This window comes from Sinocyclocheilus grahami, unplaced genomic scaffold (assembly GCF_001515645.1).
Source record: "Sinocyclocheilus grahami isolate Dianchi unplaced genomic scaffold, SAMN03320097.WGS_v1.1 scaffold135.1, whole genome shotgun sequence".
In the NCBI taxonomy this organism is placed as follows: Eukaryota; Metazoa; Chordata; class Actinopteri; order Cypriniformes; family Cyprinidae; genus Sinocyclocheilus; species Sinocyclocheilus grahami.
The window spans coordinates 1,353,698-1,371,984 of NW_015505314.1; the positions used below are offsets into that span (position 1 = coordinate 1,353,698).

The window sequence follows — 18,287 nt, forward strand, 5'->3', positions numbered from 1 at the left end:
ACAAAGAAGACCTAAGACATTTGAGCAACTAGAAGCCTGTATTAGACAAGAATGGGACAACATTCCTATTCCTAAACTTGAGCAACTTGTCTCCTCAGTCCCCAGACGTTTGCAGACTGTTATAAAAAGAAGAGGGGATGCCACACAGTGGTAAACATGGCCTTGTCCCAACTTTTTTGAGATGTGTTGATGCCATGAAATTTAAAATCAACTTATTTTTCCCTTAAAATGATACATTTTCTCAGTTTAAACATTTTATATGTCATCTATGTTGTATTCTGAATAAAATATTGAAATTTGAAACCACATCATTGCATTCTGTTTTTATTCACAATTTGTACAGTGTCCCAACTTTTTTGAAATCGGGTTTGTATATATATATATATATAGCCTAGCTTTATTATGTTTTTCTCCGCTCGCAGAAGCGCTGCAGGTGCATGATGTGATATGTGAATCCTCATGTTCTGTTTGCTGCTTTTTGCGCATGTAAAATGAATCCCCAGGAAACAAATGTTAGTATTTTTAATGGGTCACAGACGCTTATCCTTTCTAATTTAATTCAATTCTAATTTAAAATAATCTTTCGTTTAACAGTTAATAATCGGTTAACGAGCGTCGGTTGTCGGTTAGGAAAAATAACCGAAATGAACATCCCTAAATTGAATAGTAAATTATATTTACATTTCTGCATTTTTAACGATGGCTCAAGTGTACAAATAGTTTTTGGAGCCACTGTGTATATTTGTGAAAAATGTTCCACCTCTACTGTGATATTACTTTTTTTCTTTTCAGTTTAAATCAACAGGTGACAGCGATTTTTTTTTTTTTCTTTCTGGAAAGAAAGTAGTCTTTCACCACTGACTGCGAATTCAGGCCCGAAACTGCCGCTTTTCACAATCCAATCAATTCCCGAAGGATAGCATTTCACATCTCGTTTCACTCGGAAATGTGTCGCATTATGGAAGTATAACAATTTGCGAATCCCGTTTTCGTGTCGACTGTAAATGAAAACGACTTGAATGCCAATTATTCCCAGATTTGGTTTTTGATCTGTTAAACGAGACAGACCATCCAAAGCCCTAAAGTTATGGACTTTATCCCATGAACACACACATATCTGTTAGAATACATTTCAATACATTAGCATAGCGCATCTGCATTTGGCCTTAGAGGACACACACACTTGTATCATTCTGTTCTATGTGTCCAGGGACTGAAAAGGATGCACACACAAACACATCCATTCATCTTATGTGCGTGCAGGCGTGCATATGTGTGTGTGTGACGGACTTCAAAGGCAGACAGGAATACATCTTTACTAAAGAACCCCAGCTGCTCAGGGCCATTTAGCCCTGGACCGCTCTCGCATCACTCAATCAACAAGGGACAGTCTGTTTCTATGTGTGTGCGTGTGTGCAGACCGTTCTAAATTGCAGCCCGGCTCTGATAAACAATTCCTGCTGTTCACCTCTGGGTGCATTTATATTCTATGCCTCCGTTCTCACGCGCACACACACACACACACACACTAGGGCTTTTAAAAATGACTGAAAAACTAAATTCGAATTTTCTACTTAAATATTATCAAAATTCGAATTATATTAGAATTTAAAAGGTATAATTTCAGTTAGGGGGAAAAAAGCTGTTGGCTTCTCTCCTGAGGCCACAAGAGGGCGCATCGAGCAAAATATTATGCACGTTTCTTCAAAGCGTAATAAAATAACACGACTATCTTTGAAAAAAAGTCCATAATGTTTAAAATAATGTTTATAAACCATATACAGTATAATTAATAAAGTTGCTTAAACAATTAGAAGAAAAAAAACAGCACATGCATGTATGTATAGTTTAATACAAAGGACCGAAAACCAATCACAAAGAGTAGGCTACATTCTTCATTTAAAAACATGAGATACAGTGGGATGGGGAAAAACACCATAACGTCTTCAGACATGTTTTTTAAAAGTTGAACTTGCATTAATTTTACATGGCTTTCTAAACATGCCGCTCTCTGCGAGACGCGAGTGCAACGGTGATCGACGTCCCTCTAGAAAATGTGATAAATATGCGTTCTGTGTGAACAGCTTGGTTTCAGTTATCACGTAAACAACATCTTCTCCACACTGATGCTATCGTTTTCCGCAATATATTGAATGAACAACGTAGCAGCGCCGCATCTAGTGGGTTCAACTGGATAGGCTAACAACAGCATTCAAATGCTATCAATGACACATACATCGTCATCGCATCTCGTGCGCCACTGATAAGGCTGCCTGATGGCTGACGCAGACCTTAAATTCTAATGCAACGTTTTTGCATTCGAATGTGGATTTTTTTTTTAATTCAACGAATTATGTGATGTGACGTCCCATGCTGAATCGTAGATTAAACCACTGAGACCGCAACTCAGCACAGTTACACACCCTTGCTGGGATGTGTGAGAGTGTGAGTACTTTTCGGCTGGGTTCCAGTGCCCAATCTGTAATAGACTGGTACATTTTCACCAAAAAAAGGATGTATCTGGATTGACAGAACATCACACTGTCACCTTAAACCTGCAAGTCTTAAACCATGAAGCACTAACGCCAGTAACCAAGGGTGTGGAATATTGTCCTCACTGCGTGAAGCTAATAAAACAACAACTCAAGATGCAAAACTAGATTGCTTCCATTATAATCCAGTTTTCTACACTGCTGTGGTGCAGCATAATGCGATGCAACACTTGATGGACAGTACGGCACACAAAAGTAAAGCTCCATCCACTTAAAAAAAACTGTGTTTAATAAAAACATATTTAATATATTCTAAATATTTTAAATATTTAGTATATTGGAATAAATATTTAATTATTATTTGTTTAATTTATAAAAATATTATATATGATGTGTAAATTGTTGTGTGCAACAAATTTTATTTGTAATAAATAAATAAATGCAGACGTTCAGTGAGTTCCCAAAAATAAGTGCAATTTAAATGAAAGAAAGTACAGCGTTGGCTTGTGGGTGAGATGCAACACTTGACGGACAGTGCAATAGGCAAAAAAAAATATATATATATTATTTAATTTTTATTTGCTTCCTTTATATTAATATTACACATAATGTGTGAAATGATACATGCAATGAATTTTATTTGTTAAATATTTAAACAAATAAATACAATTTGTGACTTCAGTTGTTGAAGTTAGTTCCCATAAATAAGTGTAAAACTCTTGAAAACTAAATAAAGACTGCAATGTGTCATGTTTGCTTGTGGGCAGGTTATGTATTAAACTAGTCGGTTGCGTCAGCGGAAAGTCACGGAAACTAAAGTGTGGGCGAACTTGAGTAAGATCTCGGGTTAATCTAATACTGTGTGTATATGTTGCTTTAGGACACTTCAAGTTGAGTCCTGTTAACTGGCACACTTTTCTTAATATAATCTGCCCATTAATTGGTAATTTTAAAAGGTGGAAAACTGTCCTTATGGGAGAGAAAAAAAAGGAAAACCAAATACTTCTTAGAGAAAATCAGTTCTAATTGGCGGACGCCACAGGGAAAGACAGGGAAGTTAACGCTCACCTTGCGACTTTGTTGGTGGAGAAATCTTTCAATATCGTCTAATTTAACAGCCGAAGATGCGCGCAGATGACCTTTTCCTAAATGAAAATGGGTTAGAGTGAAGCTGAAGGCTAGCGGCGGCCATTACGGCCCCACGGCTGTGTCAGAGGCCTTGATGAAGCAGGACCTGAGAGAGGCACTCTAACTGCAGCTAAATGAACTACAGGAGCACTCATCACCCCGTCTGAAAGCCAATCACACACCTCGGCTCTGCCGGAGATACCCGTTGCAATGCCTGTCTGTGCACGAGAGAGAGAGAGTATAGGACTTGAGTAACGCTCTCCCACTCGGCCCTGACTCATCCTCCATAATAGTGAGAGGATGGGCGGGAGCACTCATCACCCCGTCTGAAAGCCAATCACACACCTCGGCTCTGCCGGAGATACCCGTTGCAATGCCTGTGTGTGCACGAGAGAGAGAGAGTATAGGACTTGAGTAACGCTCTCCCACTCGGCCCTGACTCATCCTCCATAAGAGTGAGAGGATGGGCGTCACTGTGAACGTGTATATGCCATCTTCCTGTCTGAGTGTTAACAACTCCGCAGAACCGAGGTTAATGCCTACGCTTTATAGCTATTCTGAAACCCATGAGCTACCTTGCTGTCTACCGCCTACATAGGCGGCATCGGAACCAAAACGAAACCACATAAATGACTGATTTGGAACATTACTGCATTCAAGTCGTGCTGAAAGGATGATATTTATGAGATGAGCGGACATGAATGCCACCACAATGCCGTAATTATGAGTCTGAAACTCTTAAGTTCAGACTTTCTGAGTTGAGGGTGTGTAAATTAGAGGTGGACGCACCATTTCAATTGTTATTGTTGATAATTTGCATGCATTTAATGAACTGTTTAATGAATAAAGCACGTACTTTGGCTGGTTTCAGGATAGTGCGACCAAGCTACATTACCCATCATTCTCTGTAGCAGCACATTTGCAATATAATACACTATTAATTACACAAATAGAGGCCATTAACACATAAGGTTTGTGAATTCTACTGCCTTTCCATTATTTTTCTGTTAACATGCTAAGCATGTTAATCTTTGATCGTTATGCTGTCCTGTTGCAGGTTATTGCCCAAACGACTCTCAAGACCTAGCTTTTTTTAATTACACTGCAATAGGGCCTTTCGCACCGCTTTAGTTCCAGAACTAAATGTACAGTACTAAAGTACTGGGACGATTTTGCGCGAACTATTTCCCAGTACCATTTAAAGGGTTGCATTTGCACGGACAGTGTACGTAAGACGGTCGACACACAGTGACGTCATTTGTGCGCGGCGTTCAACAACGGAAACAAAGAACAACGTTAACAACAGGAGGATAGAGGACGCTGTGATCGGAGCGGTGTTTTTGTTGTCTCGCGGGTTTCACAATAATGGACATGAAATGTCGACGTATAGGCTATGTAAAGCGATTGAAAGAACAGGAAGAAGGACTAAGAATCTCCAACGACAACTGGCAGTGCTACATTTGATACAAGTGCCTGCACTTCCGCGTCCGTCCATCTATCGCTGTTCTCCATACTTGCGAAATAAGTTGACACAATGTTTACAGTATGTTTACACAGCGTTTTAAATCATGGCGGGGGAGGGGTTTTTCGTATACGCGTTTGGCCAATCAGTGTCTACTTACGCGGGTAGTACCAGTTGTGCTGGTTAGACCCTGCTCCGGAGTAGGAGCTAATTTGGTTCTCGAAAAAGGCAGTCCGGTAATAAAAAAGCACCCAGTTCCGGCGGTGCGAAAGCGGCAAAAAGTGGGTAGTTCCACAATTAGTTCTGGTACTATGAAAAGGTTCCTGCGGTGCGAAAGGCCTTAATGTTGCCAAGTCCGCTGTTTTACCGTGGATTTGGGCTACTTTAACACCGTTGCCGCGGGTTGAAATGGCCCCAATAACGTGATATTTAACCCCTGGAATGGTAATTTTATCAGGAAACCCCACCAAAAAAAAGTTTATTTTACTCCCCGGAACGCGTTTTTTAACGGGGGACCCCCCAAAACGCGTTTGGGCTAGTTTTGAGTAGCAATTGGGCAGGTTTTCTTGTGATAACCTGGCAACCCTGTTCCACTGCCTTACGTTTCATGTATTTAAACTCAAAAATGTGCTGTTTGAATCTTTTGTGCTTAATTGTGTTGTACTGCAGTTTGAAAAAAAGTTTGTTCGTACATGATAAACCGAGAAACAAATATAGAACTGACCAACGCATCCAATTAAAATAATTCGAGTTTATAAGTAGAAACTTTCAGAAGGACACAGCAACGAAGCACGCAAACAGCTTGGAAGACTCCCATTTAGATACTATAAAGATATAAACATCGCAAATACTGGGTCAAATTGTCGGTTTTTATTTAAAATATGTACTAAATGGAATATTTACAAGCATTTTTTTTTCAAATTCTGTCCGCCATCTTTAGCGATAGTTTTAAATGAGCCCGTTGCGATGCATTCTAGCAATGCCTAAATAGGGTTAAAACATAGCTTTTGAGAAATGGAGAAAAAGAAAGATATGGATGGAGGATGCAAGACAGAAACAGGCAGACAGGAAAAGAAGATGCACAACAGGAAGTCAGAGGCTCAAGCTAACACATTACACATTTGAGCAGGTTTACACGACGCGGCACAACACCCTGCTGCTGCGATGGCGTGTGTGATGTCAAAAGTCAGGAAACGCATACTACCTTTGCTCTGTGGTGGGTTCTGACTACGATCTCGCAGAATGTTGATCTGGTAGACGGCTCCGTATGGCTCAAAAAGCTCCTTTAACTCTTTCTCGGACCAGGAGCGAGGGATCTGACCCACAAACATCTTAATGGCATCCGGCTCAGGCTGGTCCGAGTGTTCCAGGGCGCCGTTCATCTTCCCAGCTGTACCGTTACTGCAGAGAGACAGAAAGTGAGTGTTAGGAAGAGTCAACGGTGTATATCGTTGTCTGAGAACACTGGAAGATGTAAAGGAAGATGGGGAGTGAGAGAGGTTGGTCTCCAAGCTCACTGCGAGAGCAAATTTGGGCCGGACAGATCGACAACTGCTCCTCATTAAAGCAGGAAGACACAGAGACACAAACCCTGATTAAAATCACAACAGTGTTATTACACTCAGCGTGTGTGCTGTGTCTTGTGTGTGTGTGTGTTGATGTTGTGTTTATAGTCCTGAGCAGGTACAATTCAGACTCTGTTCCAGATTCAGTGAGCTCTATTACCATATAAAATAACTTTCATTTGCTCAGAAACTTTCATTTGCAAAGAAAATGCACGTTTACAGCAAATTTAAAATAGGAGTCTATGGGGCAAGTGGAGCAAATGCTAAAAATACACATCATGATTATGATGAAAATATCACCGTAAGACTTACTTACAATATTAATTGTGTTACCATGAGATTATTGTGATAAAATTGCGTACTAAACTTGTCTGTGCAACACACAATTTGTCAACTCATGCCATGACCATGTAAAGCTGAATTTGCCCTGTTATTAATGGTCAACCGATATTGGTTATTTGACAGCCGATGCCGATATCTTAAGAGAGCAGGGTGGCCGATATAAAGCCGATATATATAAGTATATTTTTTATTTTAATTATAATTTTTATTTATTTTAATTAATGTTTGAGAAACTTGAAATAATTTGAAAATGAATTATATTAAAAATAAATAAAATATGTATAAAATAAACACACTTATACTTTAGATGACAACATCCTGATTCTATAATTCTATTACAGTATTTTTTACAAATAAAGAAATATTTTAAAATATATAAACAAAAAGAAAGTAAACACTGTAACCAACAGGGCACTCAGTAATCTGGGAAGTTTGTGTGCATTGGGAATCATATTTTTTTCAACTAAAGCCAAGGTAACACTCATTTTACATGCAGCACGCAGTAAAAATGACATGAATATGATAGTGCGCAAATGCATAAATCAGAATAGTTTGAAATAACGAGTTTAAAGTTGATCGCGCGTCTCCAGTGAAGCTGAACTCTCCTCCTGTCCGGATTCAATTCGCATGGATCGACTGTCACGCAGAGCACACGCGATCAGGCAATATACAAATGCACACTTCACAAGATCTCACAGCTGGATTCGACTAAGTCTGCAAGGTTTGTGAAATTAAATGTTCATTAGTCATTTAAAGGTTTGTTTAAATGATATGCGTATTTGCTGAATGCTGACGGCAAACGAGAAAGTATGTCTGCCTTCCTGTTACTAATAATATAAAAGCAATCGTTATAATACTTTTTGTATACCTTTTAATTCATTTGTTCAACAGTTCTATCTGATTATTAGACAGACTTCTATCTGTATTAGGCAGAACTGTTAAACGACAACAACAAACAATGAAGAGGGAGAATGTGAGCACTGTGTGCTCTGACGCTGCCGTTCTCAGCACAGTCAAAATAAAGGTCCGGCTTGCCGTCAAAATAAAAGTCCCGCCTCGAACACATCGGCCAGGCAGAAAATGTATCGGCCGATGCCGATATTTGAAAAATGCCAAATATCGGCCGATATATCGGTCGACCACTACCTGTTATAGAACAGTTTAACATCAAAAATGTTACTTGCTATTCCTGAAACAACTTGATTCATGTAAAAACCTGAAATGCATTAATGAAAATCAATAAAGAGCTTTAACACAAATAAAAGCTTAACATTTTCGCTTTAAAACTATCCATTACATTTGCCCCATAGACTTCCATTGTAAGCAGTTTACTGAAAACAGTTTCACAAATGCTAGCTTCAACATGAATTGAAAGCAGAATTGTGAGTGACTCACACCAGAATGAAACAAATCATGACATGATAAAAATGGCTGAGCTGAGTCAGGATGCGAGACAGATCCGTGTGACCCCTAGACGCCCATGCTGCTGGTTCAACGAGTTCATGAGGAATTTCAGGCGCTTGTTTCAGTTCCAGATGAAAGCATGTCGAGAGAGAGAGAGAGTTATCGACCCCCACACTCACATTTCATTTTTAACCAGCTTACAATAACAAAATGAGTGAACAAGCCTAAACAAACTCAAAAATCACTGAGTGTCTACTCAATTTTATTTTATTTTGCCGATCGATGGCCAACCTGCCTGTTGCCCTTCAACTGATATGAAAATAAATAAAATAAATAAATAAATACTTCTATACTCAGTGAAGAAGCATAATCATTTCCTCGTGAGACTAATTATCGCACTAAACATTCTGTGAGTAAGCCTTCTCCGCCTGTTTCAAGATAACCGCTCAAATTTCTTCCCTTCGAAACGTGCATTTTGAAATGAATTAAGTAATATTCTCTGCACAAAGGAGAAATTATTTATTTTCTCAGTACTATATATATATATATATATATATATATATATGTATATATATATATACACACACATATATATAGTATATGTTATGAAAATCAAAAAGTATAAACAAATAAATAAATATGAATGAAAGACTTAAAATGTAAAATGTTAATCCCTTTTCAAACTGACTAAAGACATTTAAAATTGATCATTTAATTCATAAATAATAAATACAAGTCAATTAAATATGTAAAGTTCAAAAAAGAGTCACCGGTCAACTGAAGCAACACAAGTAATCTCAGAAAGAGGGTGGACATTGACAAAGTTTAAAGGGGTCTTATTATGCTATTTTACAAAGTCTTGATTTTGTTTTGGGGGTGTACTAGAACAGGCTCTCATACTAGGTTGTTCGAAAAACATTATTTTTCACATATTTTACATTATTACAACACCTCTCTCACCAGTCTGGCATGAACGGTTCAAATAGTTCCTGTATCAAATGAAGGCCCGCCTTCTGAAATACGAAATATGCTGTGATTGGTTAGCTGGGCCAGTGTGTGTTGTGATTGGCAGCACTCGGCGCCTGGTCGGGCAATGCCATTCCCCTTACCATAGCCGCCTGCCAGCTTCAGTGTAAATATTGCGTCAAAATCAAATCAATTTGAGCGCGATTTAAACCCGGATGATTGTAACCACTCTAAGTTCGTGTGTCTTGGGAAAGCTAACGTGTCTCCGTTAACACACGTGATAACACTCGTTGCCTTCTCTAGTGCAGCTCAACCAGGTCTCGTCCCATTCGTCGATATTTGTGATATCACAAATCCCGGAAAATATGACGATATTTTATAAAATATACGAGTTGTTTGTTGTAGTTTTTGAAAAGTGATTTCTGTTAAATAAAATATCTCCCTTTGAAGAGGACTTTGAGCTTTGTAACTTTGCAGATCTTTTTTATGCTCAAACAGCAACATTACAGACTAACTAAAAAGCATAATAGGACCCCTTTAAGAAACAATGTATAAACCTACCATTATTATGGATGTAACAATTCACTTAACGCAAGATGCAATATGATACGATATATTTATACGATACTGATTTCACGATACTATTTTCTCACTTTGAGATTTAAAATGAGATTTAAGATCAATTACAAATTAAAAGATGTCCTTTTATTATTGCTTGGACAAAATGCTGACCATTTCTTTGTGAAACTGAAATATGAAAGTTTAAAACAAACCCCAAATCAAATAAATAAATAACACAAATAAAATAAATCTCTTCATCTAAACAAACTAAGGCTTTGCCTCTTTCCATTCAGTTCGAGGCAACCACTGTATTTTAATCATGATCCAAACAAAGATGCTACATACAAATCTTAACCGATTTGAATTGTCACATATTTGTATCGTTTTTCAACCGGCTCGTGGTGCACCATTACATCCCTAAACATTATACTATTAATGTACATAACAAAACATTTTGTAACTTAAAGTCAAGTTACAAAAGTGTAGAATATGGTGACTATAACAATTACTCAGCATACAAATAAACTCAATCCATCATGAGGCCTGTACATAGATTATTCAGAAATGGTTTCCTATGGACAGTATTGTGTGTGTGTGTGTCTGTGTGTGTGTGTGTGTGTGTGTGTATAAACATGATGCACTACACAATCACAAATTAGAAGTGGAAAAAAAGCCATAAAGAACTAACTCACTCAGTCATTCACAAAGCCTAATTTCTCTTTAAACCGATGAAGTGATTTGTCATTCTATTCAAAAAAAAAAAAAACAAGGCCTAGAGTTAAAGAACCGATAAAAAGAAAAGGTCGGCGGTAAAGAGAAGAGACACAGACCTCTGGGCTCGATTCATCCATCTCTTGCAGAAGGATCCTATTTTCTCCGCGGAGACGCCCAAGTCTTTGAGCGATTTAAAGGACATTTCTGCATGCGCCACGGGAAAGCCGTCCTTTCAGGTCCCCACAGCAACCGCTGCTCAGCTACCCCCACCCCAATAAATCCCCCGGCAGTTACCGCGGTGATAAGGGTGCCCCTCGCCGCCGATCAAAAAGAAATAATGGCGAAAAAAGCGAGCATGACACAGGCACAAGAGCCAGAAATGGACTCTGATACAGAGAGAGGGATGGGACTGCGAGTGTCAGGGTGTTGTGCGTGTATGTGTGCGCTTGTGTCTGTCACAATTAGTAATTGTTTGGTTCGACAAGGCCCGACTGCAGGAATACAAAGGCACAAGTCACAGGAAGCCTGTAACAGTGTGCTGGAGGACACTCGCACACACTGGCCTGGGGTTGGGAACCACTAATGGTTTCTGAACATTTGCCTTCTTTTTCAGATGTTGAGTGAACACTTTTTTTTCAAGAACTGAATACTTTTATTCAGCAAGGATGCATTAAATTAATCAAAAGTGACAGTAAACACTAAATCACTTCTGTTTCAAATAAATGCAGTTATTTTAAGCTATATTTCAAAGAATCATGACAAAAATGTATATATATATATATTTTTTTAAATCACTGCTTTTTAATTTTTTTTTATTTTCAACATTGATAATAATAATAAATGTTTATTGAGCACCAAATCAGTGTATTGGAATGAATTCTGAAGAATCATGTGACACTGAAGACTGCAGTAATGACTGCTGAAAATTCAGCTTTGCCATTTCAGGAATAAATGACATATTCAAATAAATAAAATAGAAAGAGTTATGTTAAACTGTAATAATATTTCAAAATATTAATGCTTCGACTCTAATTTGATCAAATAAATACAGTATTGCTGGCTTTCAAAAACATTAAGAAGTCTTACCGATTCCAAACATCTGAACGACTTGATATTGCACAAAATAACAAAAACATGATCATTATAAGCTGCTTATTTTTAATGAAATGACCAAAATGACTCCTGAACGCTCTCGCTCACTGATCCTGTTTATAATATATATACACAAAATAAAAGTAGACTAAATGGCATAATACAGTCACAGTAGGATTATGTGGTGCTAAAAGGAATCCTTAAGGAACCAGACTCATAACGTGGAATCATAATCATTAAATTCCTTACAATTCCCTGCAAAGGCATAAGGAGAAGAGCCATTGACAGATTAAATACATTGTCCTTTATTTGGACCATCTTTCTTTCACTCTTCTCTGCTGACAAGGTAGAAAGAGAAAGAACTAGACACAAGGTGAAAATAAAAGTGTTTGTTTGTGTGTGTGTGTGTGTGTGTGTGTGTGCGTGCGTTTGTCTGTCTGAATGTAAGTCCTGAGGCTCAGATTAAGTTGTCAAGTGGTTCCACTCCTGCCATAGCATTCTTTCTCGCTCTCTCTCTCTCTTTCTTTCTATCCACTTCCCTCTCAATTTGAGTCAATTGTCTGCCTTAATGGCTTAACTAGACCTTCCATCAGCCTGGGCTGCTCTTAAGGTGTGTGTGTGGGGGGGGGATTGCTGATGTAAGGAACTCTGATAGTCCGCAGGCACACACACACACACACACACACACACACACACACATACAATCACTCACTGATGTACTTACAAACAAGCACAATAACATTGAAAGACAGCAAGACAATCAGTTGTGCTTCTAAAGATAGTGCGGATGGTTATATAAACATAAATGCAATATAACAAATTATGACTGGGGACATAGTAATGGCTAGACTGAGGTTTTTTCACGCCCGAGTAGCCTCCACAAAAGGTTACAAAAATTCAAAGCACTTATGATGTTTGTGTTGTATGTATTATGTATGTTGTATATATATATATATATATATATATATATATATATATATATATATGGGGTATACTAATTATATGAACTAACACTAATAAAAATGCAAACGAATAAAAATAAAATAAATGCTTTTGTTAAATTTGTGTAGCCTATGTGTGTTTATATTATGTCCTATATACTTTTTATACTATATGTATATACTGTTATATACATATTTTATATTATATGTAGTGTGTATATATGTATATAAAATTTGTTGTAAATATTATAAATTTATATATATATTTTTTTTTTCTTTTTTTTTCACACAATTACATTTTTGCATACATTTTTACAGATTTTTAATTTTACACAAAATTATGTATATAATACCCCTAATTCAATGGTTAAAATACTTCAAGTATGTGGACCTGCATGTCTACAGTAACAAATATATTACAGTTATATAAAAGTACAGTGTGTATTAAAAAAAACTCCTTTGGCCTGATAAGGAGCAAAAAGAGAGAAAAAAAATGCAAGTACACTGTGAAAATTAAACTAATTTTGATACTAAATCCCTCTTCCAGCCACACACATTAGTTGACAGGCAGCTGGGGGGGAAGTTGCAAACCTGTAATTTCCTCGGTTTCAAAAAAAGAGCACAGCTGACAAGTGTGTGTATGTGTATGTAAGCAGCAGAGAGTGAGAAAAAATGATTTTTATTCATTTTTCCAATCATCACTAGAAGTTAACGCCCCCTGTCTGACAGCTGTGCTGCCGTATCTCTCTCTCACTGGCGACAGGTGATGCTTTAATTCCACTCATCAGTTAAGCTTTATGATCCTAATTAATCTCATTGGTCATAAAAACAAGGCGTTCTGCTCAGAGCGCTGAAAAATACTCAATCCATCCACACTTAATAGGGAAGATTTATCTCTGTTTCTCCATGGTTCATCTACTGCTTTATTTCTCTGTCTTTCTTTCATCGTGTCATAATTCAGGGCTTGTCAGTCATGTTTATGATGGGGAAACCATCCGTTCAGTGACCCCCGTATGCCGAATGTCCCATTCGCTGTCAAATTTGTGATAGAATCATATATTTATGACTAAGACATAAATGTTTCTGCAGTTCGTTCTGCAATTTGGTTTTAGGACATAATGGCTTTGTCTTAAAACCTAGTGAGCTGCCATAGCAAGTACATACAAATGATCAAATCGTAAATTTTTTGGTCATCATAAGCAAGTACAAAAGTTTAAATCTCACCTATCTTTGGGCCCATTCAAATATTCATAATAAATCTTTTTTGAGGTTCACAGATACATCTGAATGCTCAAACTACATGTTTTGAGTGTCGTAGGCCGATATGAACATATGCATTTTTGGGCATCATAATCTGTTCAAACATTCACACCAAATAAATTTTTGGGGCATCATGTGCACATAAGAACATTTAACCGTGTGCATTTTTGGCAACATAGGCCTGTACAAAGGTTCAAACCGTACACATTTTTGAGGCATTGTAGTTTGTGTGAATATTTTAATCCTACACAAACTTTCAAATCGTACACATTTTTTTAGGGCATCGTAGGCACGTATTAACTTTTAAATCGTATGCATTTTTGGCCAATGTAGGTAGGTCCATAAATACACTGAACAAAATTATAAATGCAACACTTTTGTTTTTACCCCCATTTTTCATGAGCTGAACTCAAAGATCTGAGGGCCTATGTACACAAAAGGCCTATTTCTCTCAAATATTGTTCACAAATCTGTCTAAATCTGTGTTAGTGAGCACTTCTCCTTTGCCGAGACAATCCATCCACCTCACAGGTGTGGCATATCAAGATGCTGATTAGACAGCATGATTATTGCACAGGTGTGCCTTAGACTGGCCACAATAAAAGGCCACTCTAAAATGTGCAGTTTTATCACACAGCACAATGCCACAGATGTCGCAAGTTGTCTCGCACAAGAGAACGGCATGTTTAGAAAGCCATGTAAAATTAATGCAAGTTCAACTTATAAAAAACATGTCTGAAGACGTTATGGCGGTTTTTCCCCATCCCACTGTATCTCATGTTTTTAAATGAAGAAAGTAGCCTACTCTTTGTGAGTGGTTTTCGGTCCTTTGTATTAAACATACATGCATGGTGCTGTTTTTTTTCTAATTGTTTAAGCAACTTTATTAATTATATATGGTTTATAAACATTATTTTAAACATTATGCACTTTTTTTCAAAGATAGTCGTGTTATTTTAGTACGCTTTGAAGAAACGTGCATAGTATTTTGCTCGATGCGCCCTCTTGTGGCCTCAGGAGAGAAGCCAAAAGCTTTTTTCCCCCCTAACTGATATTATGCCTTTTAAATTCGAATATAATTAGAATTTTGATCATATTTAAAAGGGTCATATGATGCTTTTTTAAAGATCATTATTTTGTGTATTTGGTGTAACAGAATATGTTGACATGCTTTAATGTTCAAAAAACACATTATTTTTCAAATACTGTACATTATAGTAGGTCCTCTATGCCCCGCCTCTGAAACCAAGCCGTTCACACAGAACACATATTTATCACATTTTCTAGAGGGACATCTATCAGCGTTGCACTCACGTCTCGCACAAGAGAGCCGCATGTTTAGAAAGCCATGAAAAATTAATGTAAGTTCAACTTTTAAAAAACATGTCTCAAGATGTTATGGCGGTTTTCCCCATCCCACTGCATCTCGTGTTTTTAAATGAAGAAAGTACTCTTTGTGATTGGTTTTCGGTCCTTTGTATTAAACTATACATATAATTGTTTAAGCAACTTTATTAATTATATGTGGTTTATAAGCATTATTTTAAACATTATGCAAAGATAGTCGCGTTATTTTATTATGCTTTGAAGAAACGTGCATAGTATTTTGCTCGATGCGCCCTCTTGTGGCCTCAGGAGAGAAGCCAAAAGCTTTTTTCCCCCCTAACTGATATTATGCCTTTTAAATTCGAATATAATTAGAATTTTGATCGGGGGGGGTGGCAGAGTCTTAACTTTGATAAAGAATATCTCTTTGGTTTTGAGACTTTAGTCTTTGCAACTTCAGGGATCTTATCTATGCACAATCAGCTTGTAACACTCCAAAGAGAAAGGAAAACTTGAAATCGCATCATATGACCCCTTTAAATAGAAGATTCAAATGTAGTTATTCAGTCATTTTGACAGCCCTAATAGGCACATATGAATGTTTAAATCCTATGCATTTTGGGGCAACATAGGCATGTACCAACATTCAAACAGCGCACATGTTAGGCAATGTAGGCTGTGCGAATGTTGTGCAATATGTGAACGTAAAATTCGGACTGAAATTGTAGGCATGTAGGCATTAACATTTAAACCATATCCTTTTTTAGATGTTGTAGGCCCATATAAACATTAAAACTGTACACATTTTTATCCATCGTTGTGAACATTCAAATGGTACACATTTTTGGGTGTTGTAGCCATGTTCATACTTTTAACTTGTATGTATTTTTTGCATTATTGGGCATCATCAGTATGTTCAAACTGCTTTCAAACTTGTCAATCTTCAAACTCGCTTATGAATTCCAATAATGCCGTGTAAGCAGGCAGCTCACTTGAATTTGAAACAGCCAATGATGAGCATTTGTCCTTTCATATGTCCTCCTGACCAAGACACACACACACACACACACACACACACACACACACACAAATCTCACACATCAAGGTCAGTCAGGCAAGTGTGACTCCAGGAAGATGTTTCCTGTCATCACTTTCGTCAACTGTCAGGGAGATGTCAAACTCTGATTATATTTAGAAAAAAAATCACCTAGGACAAACTCTTTCTTGTAAACATCGCATACAAAGTCAGTTTACAACAAAGAAAACCTACAAAATAAAAAGAGAATCATTTTTCAAGGTCTGAGCGGAGATATTTCCAACCAGTCAAAAACACACAGGGGCGAAGAAAAAAAACCATGCCAGCTTAACTGCGAAGAATGACAGGCATCGGCGCGTGTGAGCGAGCGCATGTGTGAGATGTACAAAACTGTTCTGTTAATCACTCCACTTGTTAAAAGTGTGAAGGGGAGGTGGGTGCTATAGAAGTTTCCATGGTAACTCTTGAAACGCCAGGCGCCGATGTGATAAATGTCACACTTGCTAATGAAGCAGCGAGCTGGAGAGATGCCGTCTTTCTGCGCTAACGAGGAGACGCACACACATACACAAGCCATAAAAACACAATAATAACAGCCTTGTTTTATCAGAAACATTTTTAACTCGCTCCAAAAAAAATACATTACTTCAATTTAAAACGACAAGCCCACCAGAGCACTTACTGATATAAATACTGTATATATATATATAAAATATAATTTCTAAACGGACAAGCTCAAATCAGAAAATTAACACTGGGCTCTGAACAGTTTTACTGACTTTTTCTTTGCTGGCAAATCTTAAAAATGACAAGAAATCAAAAGGGACCTTATTTCCTTTCTTGATAAATGTCCCCTCGTCTTATTCTGCACATTTCATCAATGCGTAATGTTTTGAAGAACAAAAAAAAGTTTACAATTTCTCCTCCTCTGAAACTTTATAAAATGTTCTCCTGATGAAATTAAGGCCATGCAGGCAGTAAAAATGTTGCAGTGAATAACATCAAGCCACGTCCTACATTATTATTATTATTACTTTTGAGTCAGATATGTTATATTACAGGAAAAATGCATAAATTGCTAAATCTATTTCATATAAACGTTAATGATGCACACACTCAAGTTTACGAAACAATACTAGATAATAGATGAAAAATGCTTAGTCGTGCAACTAAAGGTTTATGCTTCTGATAAAAAATCGAAATCATTCGCCACTACCATCAGAACGTGGATGGCCACCTTTCACAAAACTAATATTGTATAGAATAATCAAAAGTCAAATCAATATAATACGGTGTATTACGAAAATTGTGATTTTCTGTTAGTGTGTAAGGTGTTGAGTGTTCATTTTAAAGACTTGCCAACTTTAACGATAATCCTGATAATTAAGAATGGACAACGATGGAAAAGTATTGGCAGAAAATATCCGTCAAACCAATTACGGTAACACTTTAGAATACGGAACACATTTTCAGTATTAATTGAGAGTTTTCATTCAATAAACTCCTAATTTGCTGCTTATTAGTTAGTAAGGTAGTAGTTAAGTTTAGGTATGGGGTAGGTTTAAGAGATCTAAAACATGTTCATGCAAAATAAGGCATTAATATGTGCTTTATAAGTACTAATAAACAGCCAATATGCTAGTAATATGCATGCTAATAAGCAAGCTAGTTAATAGTGAGAATTGGTCCTTAAAATAAAGTTTTAGCCCGATTGCTAGTCTATATCTTGTTCATTCTGATGCTGTGATTGTTTTCCAGCCTTTCCATCACACAAACTCAGTCCGTCTTAAAGTAGGCATGTGTGCAGTACTCCCATCCTCTTACAAAGTGCTGAAACAAAGCAGCCATGTTTCCTCGCAAATGTTCATGGACTGAAGTGCTTAAGAGGAAAAGTGCTTCTCAAATGACACTAAACACTGTGCACTTAAACTCGCAGCTCCACACAATTTTGCTGCTGAAAGCGGCTTGAGTGGAAATCTGAGGCAATAGTGTGACAGT

General features: G+C 37.3%; 1 protein-coding gene across 1 annotated transcript in view; it reads right to left on the bottom strand.

The window, feature by feature from the left end:
* The window catches only part of LOC107590980 (CUGBP Elav-like family member 2), a 101,611-nt gene that overhangs the window by 43,629 nt on the left and 39,695 nt on the right, over positions 1–18,287 (bottom strand). Inside the window, exon 2 of the mRNA XM_016279951.1 lies at positions 6,287–6,483. Coding sequence (XP_016135437.1) covers positions 6,287–6,483 — 197 coding nt within the window. The remainder of the gene's footprint in view (positions 1–6,286; positions 6,484–18,287) is intronic.